The 20385-nt window shown below is 47.0% G+C and overlaps 2 protein-coding genes across 2 annotated transcripts in view; both read left to right on the top strand.

The window, feature by feature from the left end:
- The window catches only part of LOC145395491 (ADP-ribosylation factor-like protein 2), a 176805-nt gene extending 174976 nt beyond the window's left edge, over positions 1 to 1829 (top strand). Inside the window, exon 6 of the transcript XR_013896619.1 lies at positions 1800 to 1829. The gene's annotated coding sequence lies outside the window, so the exon portion shown is untranslated. The remainder of the gene's footprint in view (positions 1 to 1799) is intronic.
- The window catches only part of mv (lysosomal-trafficking regulator mauve), a 105406-nt gene continuing 85122 nt past the window's right edge, over positions 102 to 20385 (top strand). The window contains exons 1-12 of the mRNA XM_080269058.1: positions 102 to 167; positions 4477 to 4565; positions 6564 to 6752; positions 7465 to 8260; positions 9001 to 10057; positions 10106 to 12129; positions 14425 to 14605; positions 17133 to 17234; positions 18051 to 18205; positions 18576 to 18712; positions 19212 to 19362; positions 19735 to 20088. Coding sequence (XP_080125184.1) covers positions 102 to 167; positions 4477 to 4565; positions 6564 to 6752; positions 7465 to 8260; positions 9001 to 10057; positions 10106 to 12129; positions 14425 to 14605; positions 17133 to 17234; positions 18051 to 18205; positions 18576 to 18712; positions 19212 to 19362; positions 19735 to 20088 — 5301 coding nt within the window. The remainder of the gene's footprint in view (positions 168 to 4476; positions 4566 to 6563; positions 6753 to 7464; positions 8261 to 9000; positions 10058 to 10105; positions 12130 to 14424; positions 14606 to 17132; positions 17235 to 18050; positions 18206 to 18575; positions 18713 to 19211; positions 19363 to 19734; positions 20089 to 20385) is intronic.

Genomic DNA, 20385 nt, shown 5'->3' on the forward strand with positions numbered 1-20385 from the left:
GTGTGTGTGTGTGCGTGTGTGTGTGTGTGTGTGTGTGTTTGAAATGTTTTATGGACTGATGCAGCTTTGTTATATTTCAGGATCAGTGATGTTAATACAGGATGAGTGAACAGCAGCTGCAGGAAACGTGGTCTTGCTTTGCTCAGACAGAACCTGCGAACGTCTTGGTGAGTTATGCAAGCTTATAGACGGATCTCCATTCTGTTTTCGTATTGTCTGTCTGTCTGTCTATCTATTGCCAGACACCTTAATCCCATAAGGGGTGGCCACAAACAGATCACCTCCATGTCGCCCTGTCCCCCGCCATTTCATTGCCCTGCTCCCAGCTCTCACCCCCCTCTCTCATATATCTCTCCACTCCATCCCTCCATCTCATCCTTGGCCTCGTTCACCTAATGGCTTCACTCCTCACTGCTCAATCTCTGGCAGCCTCCCGATTCAGTCCCTTATCCCTGAGGTCACATGCTCTATGACCTCGACCTCCTTTCTTGTCTGCCTCTCAAAACCCCACCCCCATGTTCACACCTCTCACCTTCCACACCCAGTTGTCATCTTCCATCCTCAGCTTTGACTACAGATAATTGTTGCTTTGTTTATCTTTACTGTGTGTGTGTGTGTGTGTGTGTGTGTGTGTGTGTGTGTGTGTGTGTGTGTGTGTGTGTGTGTGTTTTACCTAATTGTATCTTAACAGGAATGAGGCAAGCTTGTTCTGGCCCATATATCAGATCACTTTTATCATACATATCCTCGTGTGTGTGTGTGTGTGTGTGTGTGTGTGTGTTTGTTTCTGTTCTTAGCATGTGTGTGTGTGTGTGTGTATGTTTGTTTCTGTTCTTAGTGTGTGTGTGTGTGTGTGCGTATATATTTTTGTTTCTGTTCTTAGCGTGTGTGTGTGTGTGTTTGTGTTCTTAGCATGTGTGTGTGTTTGTGTTCTTAGCATGTATGTGTGTGTGTATATGTTTGTTTCTGTTCTTAGCATGTGTGTGTGTGTGTGTGTGTGTGTGTGTGTGTGTGTGTGTGTGTGTGTGTGTGTGTGTAGCCACCAGACAATTATATAAACCTGAAGGAATTTATCAAGGCTTTATCTAACCCCACGAGTTTCAAAAAAATTCAAATTGAGCCGAAGAGAGCCAACAGAAAAAGACAGGAATCAAATAAATAACACATCCCTAGCTCAGTGTATTAATCAACTTGGGTACTTATGCCACTTAACTTGCTGTTGTTGAATATTAAGTGGTTTGGAGGCACAGGGAAGGATTCGGACAGAGAGAGAGAGGTGTGTGTGTGTGTGAGCAGTGATGAGAAATAGGGAGGTGAGTATGGAAGTTAAGAAGTCACTGCATGATAGTATTGTGATCCCCACCGTGACGTATGAAAGCGAGGCGTGGACCTTGCAAGAGGGGAACAAGTCAAGAGTGAAACAGTGGAAATGAGTTACTTGAGAGGAGCATGTGGAGTGACGTGGAGGGACAGGTTGACGAATGAAAAAGTGAAGGAGCGTTGTGGTGTGGATGTGGATGTGATAGGAAGCGTTAGGAGAAACACACTGAGGTGGTTTGGCCATGTGGAGAGGATGGAGAGTGAGAGACTGATGAGGAGAGTGTATGTAAGTGAGGTGGATGTGGAGTTACATGGAGAGACAGACTTACAAATGAGGAAGTGAAGGAGTGTTGTGGTGTGGATGTGGATGTGATAGGAAGCGTTAGGAGAAACACACTGAGGTGGTTTGGCCATGTGGAGAGGATGGAGAGTGAGAGACTGACGAGGAAAGTGTATGTGAGTGAGGTGGAGGGGGGGAGAGGGAGGGGAAGGCCAAGGATGAGATGGAGGGATGGAGTGGCGAGGTATATGAGAGAGGGGGGTGTGAGCTGGGAGCAGGGCAGTGACATGGCGGGGGACAGGGCGACATGGAGGCGATTTGTTTGTGGCCACCCCGTATGGGATTAAGACGTCTGGCAATAGATAGATAGATAGATTGGCTGCACAGGGAAGGGTTTGGATAGATAGAAGTTACATTTGTATTTCTCAGAATGCTATTTTTGTCTTTACATTCCTTATAGGATGATATTTGAAACTTGTAGATGGTGGTGGTGGTGGTGGTGGTAGTGCTAGTGGTGGTGCTAGTGGTGGTGGTGGTGGTGGTAATGCTAGTGGTGGTGGCAGTGGTAGTGGTGGTGCTAGTGGTGGTGGTAGTGGTGGTGGTGGTGGTGGCAGTGGTAGTGGTAGTGCTAGTGGTGGTGGCAGTGGTAATGGTGGTGCTAGTGGTGGTGGTGGTGGTGGGAGTGATGATGATGATGATGATAATGGAAAGTTTGCAGGTAACAGAAGATGAGAAAATTTATGGGAGAACAGTACATAGGAGAGAGAGAGGGAGGGAGGAAGAGAGAGGGTGAAGAGAGAGAGAGAGAGAACGAAAAAAATATTCATATCATCGGAACTTGCATGAAGGTATTTTTTAGAAGACTTTTGATGGAATGATACGTAGGTGAGAGAAGAGATGACCCATTGAGAGAGAGGGAGAGAGAGAGAGAAAGAGGGAGAGAGAGAGAGAGAGAGAGAATATTCATATCATTGGAACTTGCTTGAAGGGGAAAGATAGTGTAAGATAGTGGCAGATAAGGGAGTGTCAGAACGAGGATGTGTGCTTGTTGTTTTAGTTATTTAATCGCAGTGTGTGTTGATGACCAGACCCATCGACCACAGGTAAGCCGGTGGTTCTATGGGGCCGTCCTACAGGCACAGTAAAGGGATCCATTGGCCCCTTGTGGTGGATAGATAGATAGATAGATGGATATGTAGATTGACAGACAGGTAGGTAGATGGATAGATAGATAGATAGATGGATAGATAGATAGATAAATGGATAGGTAGATAGACAGATAGATAGTTGGATAGATAGATAAATATGGATAGGTAGACAGATGGATAGATAGATAGATAGATAGGTTGATAGATAGACAGATAGATAATAGACACCACCTCACCAGGGTCAAGGTCCTGCCCAGTGAGGTGGAGGGAAATAGGATGAGGTTTGGCTCCTGGGTGGATATTGCAGCTGCTCCACCCATAGTGCACAGTGCTGTCATGTGTAGGCAGAAGAGTACTGTGCAGAATTAGAGAGAGAGAGAGTTTTTGAGAGTAAGTGTCAGGTAATACATGACTGAAGGCAAAGTTATAATAAAGAGAGTGCGAGAGAGAGAGGGGGGAAGAGAGAGAGGGAGGGAGGGAGGGGAGAGAGAGAGCAGGAAAAGAAGGAGAAAGAGGGAGGAGGAAAAGAGAGAGAGAGAGAGTAAATGTGACAATGTATGACTGAATTGGATGAGTGTCAGCCATTTATATACAAGTCATGGGAGATTATGTTCGTATTATTGACATGATTAAGCTCATTGATTGCGTTTTACTTCTTTACCTTATTCGCTGCATGTTTTATTGATTGTTTTACTCATTTACTCTAAGAGGAGCATGTGGAGTTACTGAGAGAGAGAGACAGACAGATGAGGAAGTGGTGTTGTGGTGTTGATGTGGAGTTACATGGAGAGACAGACAGACAGATGAGGAAGTGGTGTTGTGGTGTTGATGTGGAGTTACATGGAGAGACAGACAGACAAATGAGGAAGTGAAGGAGCGTTGTGGTGTTGATGTGGATGTGGAGTTACATGGAGAGACAGACAGACAAATGAGGAAGTGAAGGAGTGTTGTGGTGTTGATGTGGATGTGGAGTTACATGGAGAGACAGACAGACAAATGAGGAAGTGAAGGAGTGTTGTGGTGTTGATGTGGATGTGGAGTTACATGGAGAGACAGACAGACAAATGAGGAAGTGAAGGAGTGTTGTGGCGTTGATGTGGATGTGGAGTTACATGGAGAGACAGACAGACAAATGAGGAAGTGAAGGAGTGTTGTGGTGTTGATGTGGATGTGGAGTTACATGGAGAGACAGACAGACAAATGAGGAAGTGAAGGAGTGTTGTGGCATTGATGTGGATGTGGAGTTACATGGAGAGACAGACAGACAAATGAGGAAGTGAAGGAGTGTTGTGGTGTTGATGTGGATGTGGAGTTACATGGAGAGACAGACAGACAGATGAGGAAGTGGTGTTGTGGTGTTGATGTGGAGTTACATGGAGAGACAGACAGACAAATGAGGAAGTAAAGGCGTGTTGTGGTGTTGATGTGGATGTGGAGTTACAGAGAGAGACAGACAGACAGATGAGGAAGTGAAGGAGTGTTGTGGTGTTGATGTGGATGTGGAGTTACATGGAGAGACAGACAGACAAATGAGGAAGTGAAGGAGTGTTGTGGTGTTGATGTGGATGTGGAGTTACATGGATTAAGGTGTCAGGCAATAGATAAATAGATAGATAGATCCATTTTTTATGTCACTATGGCACTAAGATGATGATGATGATTGATGACGATGACAATTGACGATCCTTTCACTCCTAATGCGCTAATCCTTCTCTCCTCGTCATCCAGGAACGTCAGCGTCACTTAAATGACTTCCTAGGCCAGTTGCTGTTAGCTGGCCGGGATGACACCCCAATCTCCACACTCCTCCACTTCAGGTACGCCCCAGGTGCTCACGAAGGCCCTAGTCTCGTTAGTAGAAGCTCCCTAACACCTCCTCCATAGTGATTTATTTTTGGGTATGGCTGGTTAAGATACAGTTTTATGTTGATGTTAAAAGGATTGGATGTGATGGAAAGTGTTAGGAGAAATACATTGAGGTGCTTTGGCCATGTGGATCGGATGGAGAGTGAGAGACTAACAAGGAGAGTGTATAAGTGAGGTGCATGTGGAATTACATGGAGAGACTAACAAATGAGGAAGTGAAGGAGCGTTGTGGTGTGGATGTGGATGTGATAGAAAGCGTTAGGAGAAATACATTGAGGTGGTTTGGCCATGTGGATAGGATGGAGAGTGAGAGACTGATGAGGAGAGTGTATGTGAATGAAATGGAGGGAGTGGGAGGCTAAGGATGAGATAGAGGGATGGAGTGGAGAGGTATATGAGAGAGGGGGGTGTGAGCTTGGGGGAGGGCATTGAAATGGTGGGGGATAGGGCAACATGGAGGTGATTTGTTTATGGCCACCCCTTACAGGATTAATCCGTCTGGCAATAGATAGAATAGGACAGTCAGGTCAAATAATGAAAATAAATCACCTAGGAAACACTCGAACCCACTGAGCTACAACCAGCTAGGTCCCAGGAGAGCACTATCTCTCCCAGCAAGGCAGCTTACCCTGACGTGGCGCGAACTCACAACTCTTCGGTCTTGAGTCAGGCACTCTACCACTGAGCCACCATGCCCCCCAAATAGGAAGTGTTTAGGGTCACCGCAGCCTAGGGGTTGAAGAGGAAGTTTGATGTCTGTGGATTTGAATACGTGTAGAATTCTCAATTGGACTTGGTATTTTAAAGCCCACCATTTATTCTGTTGTGTGTTAGTGGTTCTTCCTACGTGTCAAGTGGGGTTGGTGGAGGATTAGTGCCCCTCCCTGTAAAACAATTAACTCTGAGCCTTGGCCACCCCGTTTGGGATACGCGGCGTCTGGCAATGAATGAATGAATGAATGTTAGTGGTGTAGGTAGTGTGGTGAGTCTCCCTGGTGAACAGTTCATTGTGGGCATGAAACAAGTCTGCCACAAGAGTCACTGAAGATTTGAACTGTGATGCATTATGCTTTCCATTTGAAGATTTGAACTGTCATGCATTATCCTTTCAGTTTGAAGATTTGAACATTATTCTCTATGTTTGAAAATTTGAACTGTCATGCATTAGTCTTTGTGTTTGAAGATTTGAACTATCCTGCAATATTCTTTCCATTTAAAGATTTGAACTGTCATGCAGTATTCTTTCCAATAATTTGAATTGTCATGCAATATTATCTCCATTTGAAGATTTGACTATTGGATACATTTATGTGAAGCTCAGAATGTGGTGAGTGTTTTTGGTGTATCAGATAGAGCCAGGATTCCTTGGTCTTGAATGATGAGTGAATGGAAGTGTGGCCCATTGGACTGGGCAAACTTAGGCTGCCTGGACATTGCTACTCCTCACCCTGCCGTAGGGTGGGAAAGGAGGTCCAGATGATGATGATGAAGATTTGAATTATCATGCCTTTTGTGTGTGTGTGTGTGTGTGTGTGAAGAGTTTAATTTTCATGCTTTTCTCTCTCTCTCTCTCTCTCTCTCTCATGTGGGCAGTGTGGTGAATCTCCTTGGTGATTAAGTACAAGAGCTTTTGAATATTTGAATTGTTATGCGTTTTTCTTTCCCTCTTGATTGAAGAGTTTAATTTTCATGTGGAGAGGATGGAGAGTGAGAGACTGATGAGGAGAGTGTGTGTGAGTGAGGTGGAGGGGGGGAGAGGGAGGGGGAGGCCAAGGATGAGTTGGAGGGATGGAGTGGAGAGGCATATGAGAGAGGGGGAGGGGGTGAATTGGGAGCAGGGCAATGGCAGGGGACAGGGTGACGTGGAGGCGATTTGTTTGTGGCCACCTCGTATGGGGTTAAGGCATCTGGCAATAGATAGATAGATAGATATTTATTTTTTTTCTTAGCGATGTGGGCAGTGTGGTGAGTCTCCTCGGTGGGCAGTTCCTCGCGGACATTGAACACATTTGCCTGGGGTCGGTGAGTTACGACAGCGATGGCTCTTCCAGCGCCACCTCTCACTCCCTCGGGTCAGCCGTCAGTGAGGCGTCCCGGGCCAGTGACGGCTCCAGGGGCTGCCGACCAAGAGTGGCCAGGTACGGTTCTGTCTATCTATCTGTCTATCTGTTTATATATCTATTTGTCCATCCATCGTTTATCTGTCTACCTACCATCCATCCAGCCATACATCTATCTATCTATTATTTATCTATCTATCTGTCTATCTATCTATCTATCTACCTACCTACCTACCTACCTGTACATCCATCTATCTATCTATAGCCAGACGCCATAATCCCATAAGGGGTGGCAGTTTGTCTTTGAGTTAGTTGTTTTATGGGGAGGGGCACTAACCCTCCACCAACCCACTTGTTGACACGTAAGGAACATTTGTCAGTATTCTCATTAGGTAAGAAAGCTCCCTAACACCTCATCCTTAGTGATTTATTTTGGAGAGGGGGAGAGGGAGGGGGAGGCCAAGGATGAGATGGAGGGATGGAGTGGAGAGGTATGTGAGAGAGGGGTGTGTGTGAGCTGGGAGCAAGGCAATGAAATGGAGGGGGACAGGGCGACATGGAGGTGATTTGTTTGTGGCCACCCCTTACGGGATTAAGGTGGCTGGCAATAGATAGATAGATAGATTATTAATATCCCTTTGTATGTTAACCAGGGAGAGTGTGGTGATATTGGAAGGATTTCTGTAACACTGAATAGAACATCTAGGTGTAATAGACAAAATAAATTGCTTGGGAAAAGATGTTAGGGAGTTTCTTTGACCTACGCTAAAACTGGGATCTGTATTTCCAGGAATCCGTCGGGTGGGGTGCTGCGGGCAGGTCGAGAGTCGGTACAGCCTCCCAGACCGCCCGCCCACCCCAGGCCAGAATTTGTGGGTGAGTCGGGCCAGAGTTCGGAGTGCCACGAGCCGCCTCTCCCAGGAAAACAAAGCGAGACGTGTGGCGCTGCGGTGATGGAGGCCGAGGATGATGTTAGTCAGGCTGGTGTGGAGTGTGTAGAGCCAGAGCCGACAGAGAGCCGTATACCTGACTCTGTAAGTGGGAGGCCGGTTGATAAAGGCATCCCCTTGGAAACCCTGAGCGATGCAGCCCCTCCCGTCGATGTAAACCTCATAGCTAGTCACCCCTCAAAATCCCCAGACTCTAGCGAAGCACATTCTGAAAAAAACGATGAGGAAAAAGAAGTGAGCGAGCCAAAGAGTGAGGAAAGTACGTGTGAGCCGAAAGACGGAGGAGATAAAACACGTGAGCTGGAAAGCGAGACGTGCCGAGCGGAATCTCATGCCTCAGTTAGCTTTAAGGAACCCTCTCAGGATGTGGAGAATCAAAACAGTACCCCAGCACCCAGCACGAACCTTGTCGAACCCAGCGATGAACCCCAAACAACGCAGCCCAAAATCGCCCCAAGTTCGCCAGATGCCACCAAATTGTCCGAGGGTGCTGCCGGCCGCACGGAAGGATTGCCAGCGCCTGAAGGGGACAGGGACCAAGGGAGGGAGTCACAAAACGCAGCCAGCCTCAAACAGTACCTGCTGCACGGGTGTGGCGCCAGGATACTAGTGGCCATGGAGCAGCTGGGGGTGGTGGTGAGTAAGCCTGGGTTCTCTTTCTCCTGATCCTTTATACAGTTTTTAGTAGGTTTTTATCATATATATATATATTTTTTTACTGTATTTCTTATATTTATTCATCCATCCATCCACCATCTAATCCTACGTTGCCCCATGATACTGTATTATATTGACATCCTTTCATGCCAAGGATGTCATTTGGGGAGGTGGGTACTCACTTGTGCGGTGCTGTGTCTCTAGGGTGTGAAATACTGTACCCCTATACAGTGCTTCATATGGGTGTTGTTGTGTAGCTAGTCTGTCTGGCCAAGCAGACCCATCAACCTCAGGCAAGCCATTTCCCCCTGCACGGTCATCCCGTGCAGTAAACTGATGTTCCCTTGTGGTAGACAGTGTCCCACCGCAGTGAGACTTGGGGAAGAGTGTGAAGGTTTGGTTCCCAGATGGACATCACATATGTGTCTTCACCCAGTTAACAGAGACATTATAGTAGGGTCCACATCACCCCATTATTGGATTACACGGCTATCACCAAGTGTTATAAGTACTGTAGTTTCCTTAGTTACAGGAAACCGTTAGGCTTGTCACTCAGTGTAGAGTCACTTTAGGAAACAGTAAGGAGCACTGCATCAAGTGAGTGGATGATGGTTACCACCGTCTACCACTAATAGTAGCAAGAGTGTATTGTAAATGTAAGTTAACTCAAGGGGTTAACAAAAGAAAATTAGACTTACAGAGTTGTTTTTATTTTTCAGGGATTGACGGGAGGAAGGGAAATCAGCCACGTATTGTCCTTCATCTTCACATTCTTGCTCAAAAACTCCCTAAACGACGAGATGGACATTTGTGAAGGCAGTGAGAGTACCAGACTACTACGAGGCAGGAGGGAGCCCCAGCCTTCTGTCTTGCCCCCGGACCTGGCGCTGCCCTGTTATAGTTCCTCATTGAATCTCAGCCTGGAGGATATATTTGCCACCAGCCACCTTGTTGGCAACCGGCGGTGCAGCAGTGCCATATCTCAGTCCTGGACGCAGATACCTTGCTCTAAAACCAGCAGTGTGTCCAGCTCCCACAGTGCCAGGAAGGTGGGCAAGAGGAGGAAGAAGAGGCACTCGGCTTGTCTCTCTCTCCCTCATTCTGATTCCGAGGGTGAGGACCTCCCAAGGACGGCCAGGCTCGCCAAAGCCCTCGTTAAGTTTACCGTGAACCCTAACGACTTCGACTACTATACCAAGGCTGTTTATAGCGATGAGGACCACTGTCACGAACACACCCCTGGCCACGGACGCCACCAGGACCACACGAAGACGAGCACACGCGACTGCAAACACCACCACCTCCTGTGTTTAACCTTGGCACAGCTGCTCCAGTGTATCGTCGCCATACAAGTGCAGTTGACAGTTCACGAGGCTGAATCGCGTCCCCTCTCCTCACCATTACTAGCCACGCAAGACATCCTCCAGTTCTCCGTCGATACCCTGGCGTGGATGGTTGGGGAACTGAGGCTGAGTGAGGAGAAACTGGCCCAGCGAAAATCCCAACCAAGCAGGAACTGGATGGTGAATTTGTACCAGCTGCTGCCAGGGGTGTTGAAGCTGGTGTTTTCATCCGTACAGAGGTTCCTCAGGTCGACGGAACTCCTCCACACCATCACGGAGATCGGTGTGGTGCCCAAGCTGCTTGATCTTGCCTCGAGCCTCCTATACATAAAGGCAGAGGATGAGTGTGGTGGTACGGGCAAGAGTGATGCTGGAGCGGTGTATGATATCAATGTGCAAGGTCTGAATGTAAAGGGAGAGGAGGAGTGTGATAGTACAAGCACTAGAAGCGAAGGAGAGAGATGTGATATTAAACTACAAGATGCCCAGCTAGCAAAGGGGATGGTGACAGGTCTTCTTCACCTCCTGCTCAGGTGTACATGCATCAAGGTGGAGTGGAAGGATGTCTGGCAGTGTCTCCACCTTCACAAAGTCTTCCTGCAGAACAGTGGGCCTGAGGTGGTCAAGAGAGTGGTGTTCCTGAGTGAAGTGCTGCCCATGAGTGAGCGTAAAGAGGTACTGGAGGTGGTGAGTAGGTTGGTGGTTGAGTTAAAGTGCTGGAGACAAGAGGTAAACCACTCGGAGAAGTGCGACAAGAAGACCCACCGCTACTGTGAATACCAGAGTGCCGAGAACCACCACTCCCATATCCTAGGAACCAGCTCCAGCATCATCACCGCTGCCCAGCCAAGCACGTGTATGGTTGCTAACTTTGCCTGCCTGCTCCTTGACTCTCTAGCAAGCAGTGAGGAAATGGATGTCAGTTGTGGGTGCCTGTGGGTGCTGGGGAGGTGTGGCCTGTGCTGCTGTATGAGTTCCAGGATGATTCTCAGTAAGGTGTTAGAGGGGCCACTGTCCAAATTACCTTCCCTGATCCCCCATTTAACACACTTCATTGAGAAAGTGGTGTGGCGTGATTTGGGTGGCTTGGTAACCACAGAATCTGTCAAGTGTTCCTTTTGCCAGATGCCGGATTTGTCTGGGGATTACAACACTGATGAGTCTTTTATGGCAGCCTATGGAGCGAAGGGCCAGACCTGCCAGTTACTGAAAAGCTACCTCACAGAAACCCCAGAATACAGTGTGCCCCATTCACTATCGCACTGGGAGGGTGTTGTAATGTACAGGCCATTACTATTTAACGATCATCTCAATACCAAGATAATAAGCCACATCACCAGACTCGTATCACAGAGCAACACGAGGGTGAAGCGGGATCTGTGTGAACACCTGATCCTGCCCGCCCTAACCCAGGCCTGTGGGCAGAGTGAACCCAAGTGCAGTAAGGAGATCATGGTTGGCCTGATTAAGTGCTTCCAACTGACACTGGAGGAGTCGTCGGATGATAGACTACTGGAGTTTTTGGAGGAGCAGGGAGCCGACCTTATAACCAGCTGTAAAGACACGCCGGGGCTCAGACACGAGGCCTTTTTGCTGCTGTGTAGTGCGGCCAAGAAGGAGTTACAGCTGCAGTCAAGCCTGCCTGTCCCGGAGGAGGAGGATGCCCAGATATTCACCAAGCTGTTAGTGACGGAGTTGATCGAGAGGGACGAGTTCTGGTCCTCGTATTTCAGCATGAAGGCCGAGGAAGTACGCCAGAGGTTCTTCATCCACACCAGGTTGAGTGTGGATGGATGCGTCAACCAGATATCCGACCCTATACCCCACAGTATTGAAACCAGCGAGAGAAACGAGGGAATGACTGAACAGGAGGATAGTCGTAAGGATGCTGAACATAATGGAAGTTCACCAGATGGAAATATTGAACATGGAGAAAGCTATAAGGATCGGAGAATGGAAAATGAGGAAGGTTATAGCGATGGAGGGAATGAACAGGGGGGAAGTTATAGGGATGGAAGCATTGGACGTGAGGGAAGTTTTAAGGATGGAAATAGCGAGGGAAGTGTTGACGCCAGCGAGGATGTTGTTGATTCCTGTAGCCCTTATAGTGGCCCAATATACGTCACAACTTCCCACGAGCTGACGATGGAAGAGGACTCGGTAATCAGTGGAAAAAATAGACATAGTAAGCCAAAGATAGATAATAATAGTCACATTTTAACCAGGGAGGGCTCTAGAACTAGTGTTATATCAGAGAAAACGGTTGTAAGTGAAACGGAAAAAGAAACAGAGGCTGATTTAGGAAGTGTGACAAGTGATCCGATAGAAACAAAGCCAGGTAGAACTCCAGTGCATGCGGAGGACGATGGTGTGGCCGCTAACGATTCTAATGCTGACATGAGAGTGAACGATGTAACTAACCCCCAGCCACAATCAAGCAATTCTGAGTCCTCTACCTACCTCTCTGCTTTCGTACCTACACTGCATCAGTTTGTGGATATAAAGGTGAGGAGTAGTAATAGTAGTAGTAGTAGAAGTGGATGTGATAGCATTAGGAGAAATACATTGAGATTGTATGGCCATGTGGAGATGATGGAGTGCTAGAGACTAACTAGGAGAGTGTGTGAGTAAGGTGGAGGTGGGGGAGAGGAAGGGGAGACTGAGGATGAGATGGAGGGATGGAGTGGAGAGGTAAATGAGAGAGGGGGGTGTGAGCTGGGGGGAGGACATCAAAATGGCAGGAAGTACGGTGACATGGAGGCGATTTGTTTGTGGCCACCCCTTACGGGATTAGGGCGTCAGACTGTAGATAGATAGCGTGCATGTTCTGTGTGCTTCAGGTAACAGAGGGGTCACAGAAAAGCGTCCACAATCCACACATTTTCAGAACTAACATTGAATCACAGTTGCGTAAGAGAGAGGTTTGGTTGATGGAGGAAGGTGTTAGAGGACGTTGGGAGCTGTGCTTTTCAACCATCCTTTTATCCATTTCTGCCTTCAATTCATCACCGCGCCTGACCAACAGAGTAGGTATAGGGTACAGTAGGTGAAGGTGGAGGTACAGGAGGCCGGGGGAGGCTTGGTAGGTGGTGAGGGAAGGCACTGGAGGTAGTTGGAAGCTGTATACCTTCATGGATGGCTCTGTACAGTTCTCTTGATCGTCTCAGTCCTGATAGGGGACTGAGAGGAAGCGTTATGAGGAACACACTGAGGTGGTTTGGCCATGTGGAGAGGATGGAGGGTGAAAGACTGATGAAGAGAGTGTATGTGAGTGAGGTGGAGGGGGGAAGAGGGAGGGGGAGGCCGAGGATGAGATGGAGGGATGGGGTGGAGAGGTATATGAGAGAGGGGTGTGTGAGTTAGGAGCAGGGCAGTGAAATGGCGGGGGACGGGGCGATGTGGAGGCGTTTTGTTTGTGGCCACCCCAAACGGGATTGAGGCGTCTGGCAATAGATAGATAGATAGATAGTCCTTTATCCTTATCTCTTATCTCCTTAATCTTGTAATCCTTCCCCCTCCACACCATATCAGCAGAATACAGACCCAGAGGACTAACTCGGAGATACAATACAGTGATATGGGAGAGGCGTGGTGGTGAGGGAAGACAGGGAAGGTAGTTGGGAGCTGTATACCTTCATGGATGGCTCTGTGTAATTCATTTAACACACTACAGTCCTGTGCTTTGCAGTCCTGTTAACACTACAGTCCACTTAACACTACAACCCACTTAACACTACAACCCACTTAACACTACAACCCACTTAACACTACAACCCACTTAACACCACAACCCACTTAACACCACAACCCACTTAACACTACAGTCCACTTAACACTACAACCCACTTAACACTACAGTCCACTTAACACTACAACCCACTTAACACTACAACCCACTTAACACCACAACCCACTTAACACTACAATCCACTTAACACTACAACCCACTTAACACTACAACCCACTTAACACTACAACCCACTTAACACTACTATCCACTTAACACCACTATCCACTTAACACCACAACCCACTTAACACCACAACCCACTTAACACCACAACCCACTTAACACTACAGCCCACTTAACACTACAGCCCACTTAACACTACAACCCACTTAACACCACAACCCACTTAACACTACAACCCACTTAACACTACAGTCCACTTAACACTACAACCCACTTAACACTACAACCCACTTAACACTACAGTCCTTTTAACACTACAACCCACTTAACACTACAGTCCTTTTAACTCTACAACCCACTTAACACTACAGTCCACTTAACACTACAACCCACTTAACACTACAACCCACTTAACACTACAGTCCACTTAACACTACAGTCCACTTAACACTACAACCCACTTAACACTACTATCCACTTAACACTACAGTCCACTTAACACTACTATCCACTTAACACTACTATCCACTTAACACTACTATCCACTTAACACTACTATCCACTTAACACTACAACCCACTGAACACTACAACCCACTTAACACTACTATCCACTTAACACTACAACCCACTTAACACTACTATCCACTTAACACTACTATCCACTTAACACTACTATCCACTTAACACTACAACCCACTTAACACTACTATCCACTTAACACTACAACCCACTTAACACTACAGTCCACTTAACACTACTATCCACTTAACACTACTATCCACTTAACACTACTATCCACTTAACACTACAGTCCACTTAACACTACAACCCACTTAACACCACAACCCACTTAACACTCTCCTTTCACCCCACACTTTATCAACAGAATATAGATGCCGGGGAGCTGACGTGGAGGTACACTGGTCTTGGTGAGGTGTGGTCTGTGGTGAGGGAGGGCGTTGAAGGAAGTCGAGAGCTGCGGACTTTCATGGCCGGCTCTGCTGTGCGTTCCATGGCCGCCCCGCTCCTCCTGGCCATTGCACAGGACCTGGCACGTGCTTCATCAGGTGAGATAGGGGTAGTGGCCACCATCATCCACTCACTCAGTGTAGTGCTGCCTACTTCTTCCTTAGCCTTTTATCATCTTTTTCTGTGTCTGTCCTCCTCTCTTCCTATTTCTCACCATCATCCACTCACTTGATTTAGTGTGTCTACTTCTTCCTTAGCCTTTATCATTCTTTTTCTGTGTCTGTCCTCCTCTCTTCCTATTTCTTCCATCTTTCCTGTCACTTCTTATTGCTTTTCTTTCCTTTACAGATGGCTTTACATTGAGTGACAAGCCAAATGGTTTCCTGTAAGCCAAGAAACCATTTACAACACTGGGTGGTAACCATATAACCAAACCATACGTGTTCCCTACATGTCAACAAGTGGGTTGGTGGAGGGTTAGTGCCCCTCCCCATAAAACAAATAACTCAGAGTCAAATGGCCACCCCTTACGAGATTATGGCGTCTGGCAATAGATAGATAGATAGATTGATTTCGTCCATCCATCCATCCATCATCCAGTCCTACGTTGCCCCATGAGGAGCGTAGGAGCCTGGGGCTAGGCAAGATGGTCCTGACATTTGATATGAGAGTGAATTAAAGATGAGTGAATATTTAGATTTAATGGATCATTCTAGATCTTTTCACTTAATGGTACCTGTCTATTCCTCATGACCCATTTCCTTACTCAGACTAGTTTTTTGTAAGTTAATGATTACTGTCACAAATTCTTTTTCTTTTTTATGCAAGAAAGAAGGAACCAAAAGCCAGGATCCTGCAAACTGTTCCTTCCAAGAAAACACAAAAACAATACTGAGCCAAATTCAAGATCCATATATGTGCTTGTTGTGGTATTTTTTCATGTGCATTATTTTAGGTATGGAAAAATGCAAGGGTAAATTATGGAGTGTTTGATTCATTGTAGGAGGGAGAGGGAGGGGGAGGCCAAGGATGAGATGGAGGGATGGAGTGGAGAGGTATATGAGAGAGGGGGAGGCCAAGGATGAGATGGAGGGATGGAGTGGAGAGGTATATGAGAGAGGGGGAGGCCGAGGATGAGATGGAGGGATGGAGTGGAGAGGTATATGAGAGAGGGGGAGGCCAAGGATGAGATGGAGGGATGGAGTGGAGAGGTATATGAGAGAGGGGGAGGCCGAGGATGAGATGGAGGGATGGAGTGGAGAGGTATATGAGAGAGGGGGAGGCCGAGGATGAGATGGAGGGATGGAGTGGAGAGGTATATGAGAGAGGGGGAGGCCAAGGATGAGATGGAGGGATGGAGTGGAGAGGTATATGGGAGAGGGGGGTGTGAGCTGGGAGCAGGGCAGTGAAATGTCGGGGGACAGGGTGACATGGAGGCGAGTTGTTTGTGGCCACCCCTTACAGGATTGAGGCGTCTGGCAATATACACAGTAGATAGATAGATTCATTGTAGATATTCAGTGAGGTAAAGGCAAACTGACAAAGGTTCATTTCCATAAAAGTAAAATGTTTCACCTGGAGAGTCACTTCATCCTTGCTTTTCTCATCACCTCACAAGCATTGTATCCTAATTGGGCCAAAATTGCTCTCTCTCCATCATGAATACTGAGTTACAACAGATTAACACTAGAATATAATGCTAGTCATGAAGAAGTGCTATAGAGAGGAAGCAGAACCATAGCATTGTCTTTTTCTGCCACTGAGCTACATGAAATCAGCTGCAAAAGGACGAAAATCTGGGCCAAGTTCAGGTGAAAGGAGTATAGTCACGAAGAAGTGCTATGGAAAGGATGTAGAGCCATGGTATTGTTTTTCTGCCACTGAGCTACGTGAAATCAGCTGCAAAAGGACGAAAATCTAGGCCAAGTTAAGGTGAAAGGAGTATAGTCACGAAGAAGTGCTATGGAAAGATGTAGAGCCGTAGCATTGTCTTTTTCTGCCACTGAGCTATGTGAAATAAGCTGCGAAGAGACCATTGGATTAATGTAGTGAAGATATAACACAGTACAGTACCGCAGTGGTGGTGAAAACAGTTTATAAACCGTTGGTGCCATCTGGACTAATGGCTGATATATCGGAAAAAGTCTAGGTTAGCAGGGGCAAGTCTGGATGTCGCTTTTATCAGAAATTCGCTTTTTTCGGAATAGCTTTGACACCAATTAGGTTGTTATAGTGAGGTGTTACTGTAATTGGTTAGTGTGTTATAGTGAGGTGTTACTGTAATTGGTTAGTGTGTTATAGTGAGGTGTTACTGTAATTGGTTAGTGTGTTATAGTGAGGTGTTACTGTAATTGGTTAGTACTTTATAGTGAGGTGTTAGTGTAATTGGTTAGTACATTATAGTGAGGTGTTAGTGTAATTGGTAGTGTTATAGTGAGGTGTTACTGTAATTGGTTAGTGTGTTATAGTGAGGTGTTAGTGTAATTGGTTAGTACATTATAGTGAGGTGTTACTGTAATTGGTTAGTGTGTTATAGTGAGGTGTTACTGTAATTGGTTAGTACGTTACAGTGAGGTGTTACTGTAATTAGTACTGAAGACTGATGCTTGTTCTTCGTCCACACAGGGTCGCACGTGTTCAGCAGTGTGGTACTGGAACAACTGGGGGTGACTTTCTCCCTAGTGCAGTCTCTTCTCACCTTCATCATCCTTACCTTCCCACAGGCTGGTTAGTATCATGTGTCATGTACGTCTATGCAGTGAGTATTTTAGATAGATAGATAGATAGATAGAGGAGAGAAAGAGAGAGGAGGGGGCTTAACAATTAGGGGTCACTTTCTCCCTAGTGCAGTTCCTTCTCACCCTCATCATCCTTACCTACCCACAATCTGGTTAGCCTCCTGTGTCATGTACGTTGATGCACTGAGTATTTTAGATAGATAGATAGATAGATAGAGGAGAGAGAGAGAGAGAGAGAGGGATGGACGGACGGATGGAGGATTAAACAGAGTATCAGAAAATAAAATGCCAAATGAGGGAGAGAGATAGTAGTGATGAGAGTTGTAGGACATAGGGGTGAAATGATGGTGGTGATGGAGGTGGTGGCGATGGAGGTGGTAGGGGTAAAATGGTGGTGGTGATGGAGGTGGTGGTGATGGAGGTGGTAGGGGTAAAATGGTGTGGTGATGGAGGTGGTGGTGATGATGGTGGTGGTGGTGATGGTGATGATGATTATGTTCTTGATGATGATTAAACTACCACAGAAATTCACATACACCCATGAAATAAGCTTTAACTGAGCTGTACCACATGAAAGTAATTGGGGTACAGGCATCCCACCCTTAGTGAACAAATTACATTGCCAGAAATATAATTGTAAAGCAAGTAATCATTAAGAGAATGCATTATAAAGCGGGGCAGTGAAATGGTGGGGGACAGGGCGACATGGAGGTGATTTGTTTGTGGCCACCCCTTACAGGATTGAGGCGTCTGGAAATAGATACATAGATAGGTTTTAACGTGGGTACCTTATATTTTTTTTCAGGTCTGCCAGTTGGTCCAGTGGTGAGTGAGCTACGAGGTCCACTGTTACGCTACTCCCCAACCACCTGCGGTCACGTCAAGCAGCTGGTGTCTGTCATGCTGCATTGCTGTGTCCTCCCGGCGCCCCTCACACTGTCACACTACCCACAGGCAAGTGTGAAGGATGTTTTGTGTCATATTACTGCTGAGATGTGAATGAATGTGCGTGTGTGGATGAGTAAATGGGGAGTGTGTCGTCCTGTCTCAGCTACCTGCCTTTCTCTGGCGGAAGCAGCCTCGTAATATAGGTAAATAGATTACCGCTATACTGTACACTGTTGTCGTATCCTTCCAGCAACCCTCACACTATCACACTACCCTGAGGCAAGATTGAGGTGCCTTGTGATACATAGTTGGTGTATTTCAATTTATCTTTCATTTCTTTCAAGCAGTTGAGGTGTTTTCTGATACGCTTATGCTGTTTTTCAATTCATCTTCCATTTCTTTCAATCAGGGAGGAGTGGAAGACGGACTGGATGAGGCGGAGATGGAGCAGGTGGAGGAGGATGAAGGGGAGGTGGATGAGGGTGGATTGCAGCACCAGCCACAGCAGGCGGGGGAGACGGATGGATATGAGGCAGACACGGAACAGCACCTAGGCACACCCGCGTCAACCGCCTCAAGGTAGGGTGGAGCGAACGCCTTCTTAATCGCTCGTTCGTCTTTCATTGCCATCGTTATCCTTGACTTTGTCGTTATCGTTAGCCTCACCATCATTATTACTGCCATCAACGTCGACGTCATCATCATCATCATCGTCATCGTTGTTACCGTCATCGTCATCTTTGTCTTTGTAATTGTCGTTGTTATTTTCATCATGAGGATAATAATGGGGTGGAGAGGTATATGAGAGAGAGGGGTGTGAGTTGGGAGCAGGGCAGTGAAATGGCGGGGAACAGGGCGACTTGGAGGCGATTTGTTTGTGGCCACCCCAAACGGGATTGAGGCGTCTAGCAATAGATAGATAGATAGATAGGATAATAATGATGATGATTTTTTTTCTTTGCCAGGTCACTTGAGGAGGAAGATGATGATGAAAATAATAATAATAATAATGATGATGATAGTGAAGATAATAATAATGATGATAATAATAATGATGATGATTATTTTTCTTTGCCAGGTCACTCGAGGAAGAAGATGATTTACAGTGCCCAGACCTGGTCCTACTGGCACTTGACTTAATCATAAACCATCATGAGAGGTACCTGGAGACGCGGGAGGAGGCCAGGCAGGAGATGGAGGAGGCGAAGAGAGGCGCGGAGAGAAAGGAGGCACCGGGGATTGGAGGGAGAGAGGAAGAACGACGAGGAGGAGAGGGGGAGAGAGAAGAACGAAGAGGAGGAGAGATGGAAGAGGCGAAGAGAAAGGAAGTACAAGGAGAAGAGGGAGAAGAAGAACGAAGACGAGGAGAGATGGAGAAGGCAGAGAGAGGAGCGGAGAGAAAGGAGGGAGAGAGAGAAGAAGAACGAAGAAGAGGAGAGATAAAGACCTCCGAGAATGATGTGAGAAATGAGAGAGACTTGCAGAGTTACAGTAGACCCGAAATAGGCAAAGAAGACCATTTACAAGACCAAAGAAGGGGAGACCAAAGAAGAAATATGAAGGACCAAGAATCAGATGAACCTGCAGATTCCATGGACCAGATTGGGGATGTGGATGAAGTGACAGACCAGAGAAGTGAAGGAATTGAGGTGGATGAGGACCAGAGTGGATTGTGCGCTACGGAGTCGGTGAACGATGTGGATCAGAGGAGTGAGGGGGAAGTGCAGGATGAGGCACGGTCCCTGAGAACAGTCAGAGCAAAGACCGACGGTGATCCGGTCAGGACTAAACTGTGGCTGAAGGACGAAGGCGGGAGACGGAAGAGGAGGAGGAGGAGGACCAACACGGAGGAATCATTGGCCGAGAGTGATTCGTCCGCCTCGTCCGTCTACCACACGTTGCCGTCGGACGGGGGGAGTAGCGTCGGAGAGGAGGTGTCAGACTGGGAGCAAGAGGTCAGCCAGAAAACAGACATAATGGAAGAAGACAAGGAAAAAGTGACAGTGGAGGAAGAAGAAATTGCTGTGGAGGAGGAAGAGGGAGAGAAAATGATGGAGGAAGAGGAGGGAGAGACTGCAGGGGAAGAAGAAAGTGTTATGGAGGAGGAAGAGGGAGAGAAAATGATGGAGGAAAAGACTGCAGAGGAAGAAATTGCTATGGAGGAGGAAGAGGGAGGGAAAATGATGGAGGAAGGAGAGGAAAAGACTGCAGAGGAAGAAGAAAGTGTTATGGAGGAGGAAGAGGGAGGGAAA

The sequence above is a fragment of the Coenobita brevimanus genome, chromosome 31 (genome assembly GCF_032717465.1).
Source record: "Coenobita brevimanus isolate Jiangsu-jjx chromosome 31, ASM3271746v2, whole genome shotgun sequence".
Lineage (NCBI taxonomy): Eukaryota > Metazoa > Arthropoda > Malacostraca > Decapoda > Coenobitidae > Coenobita > Coenobita brevimanus.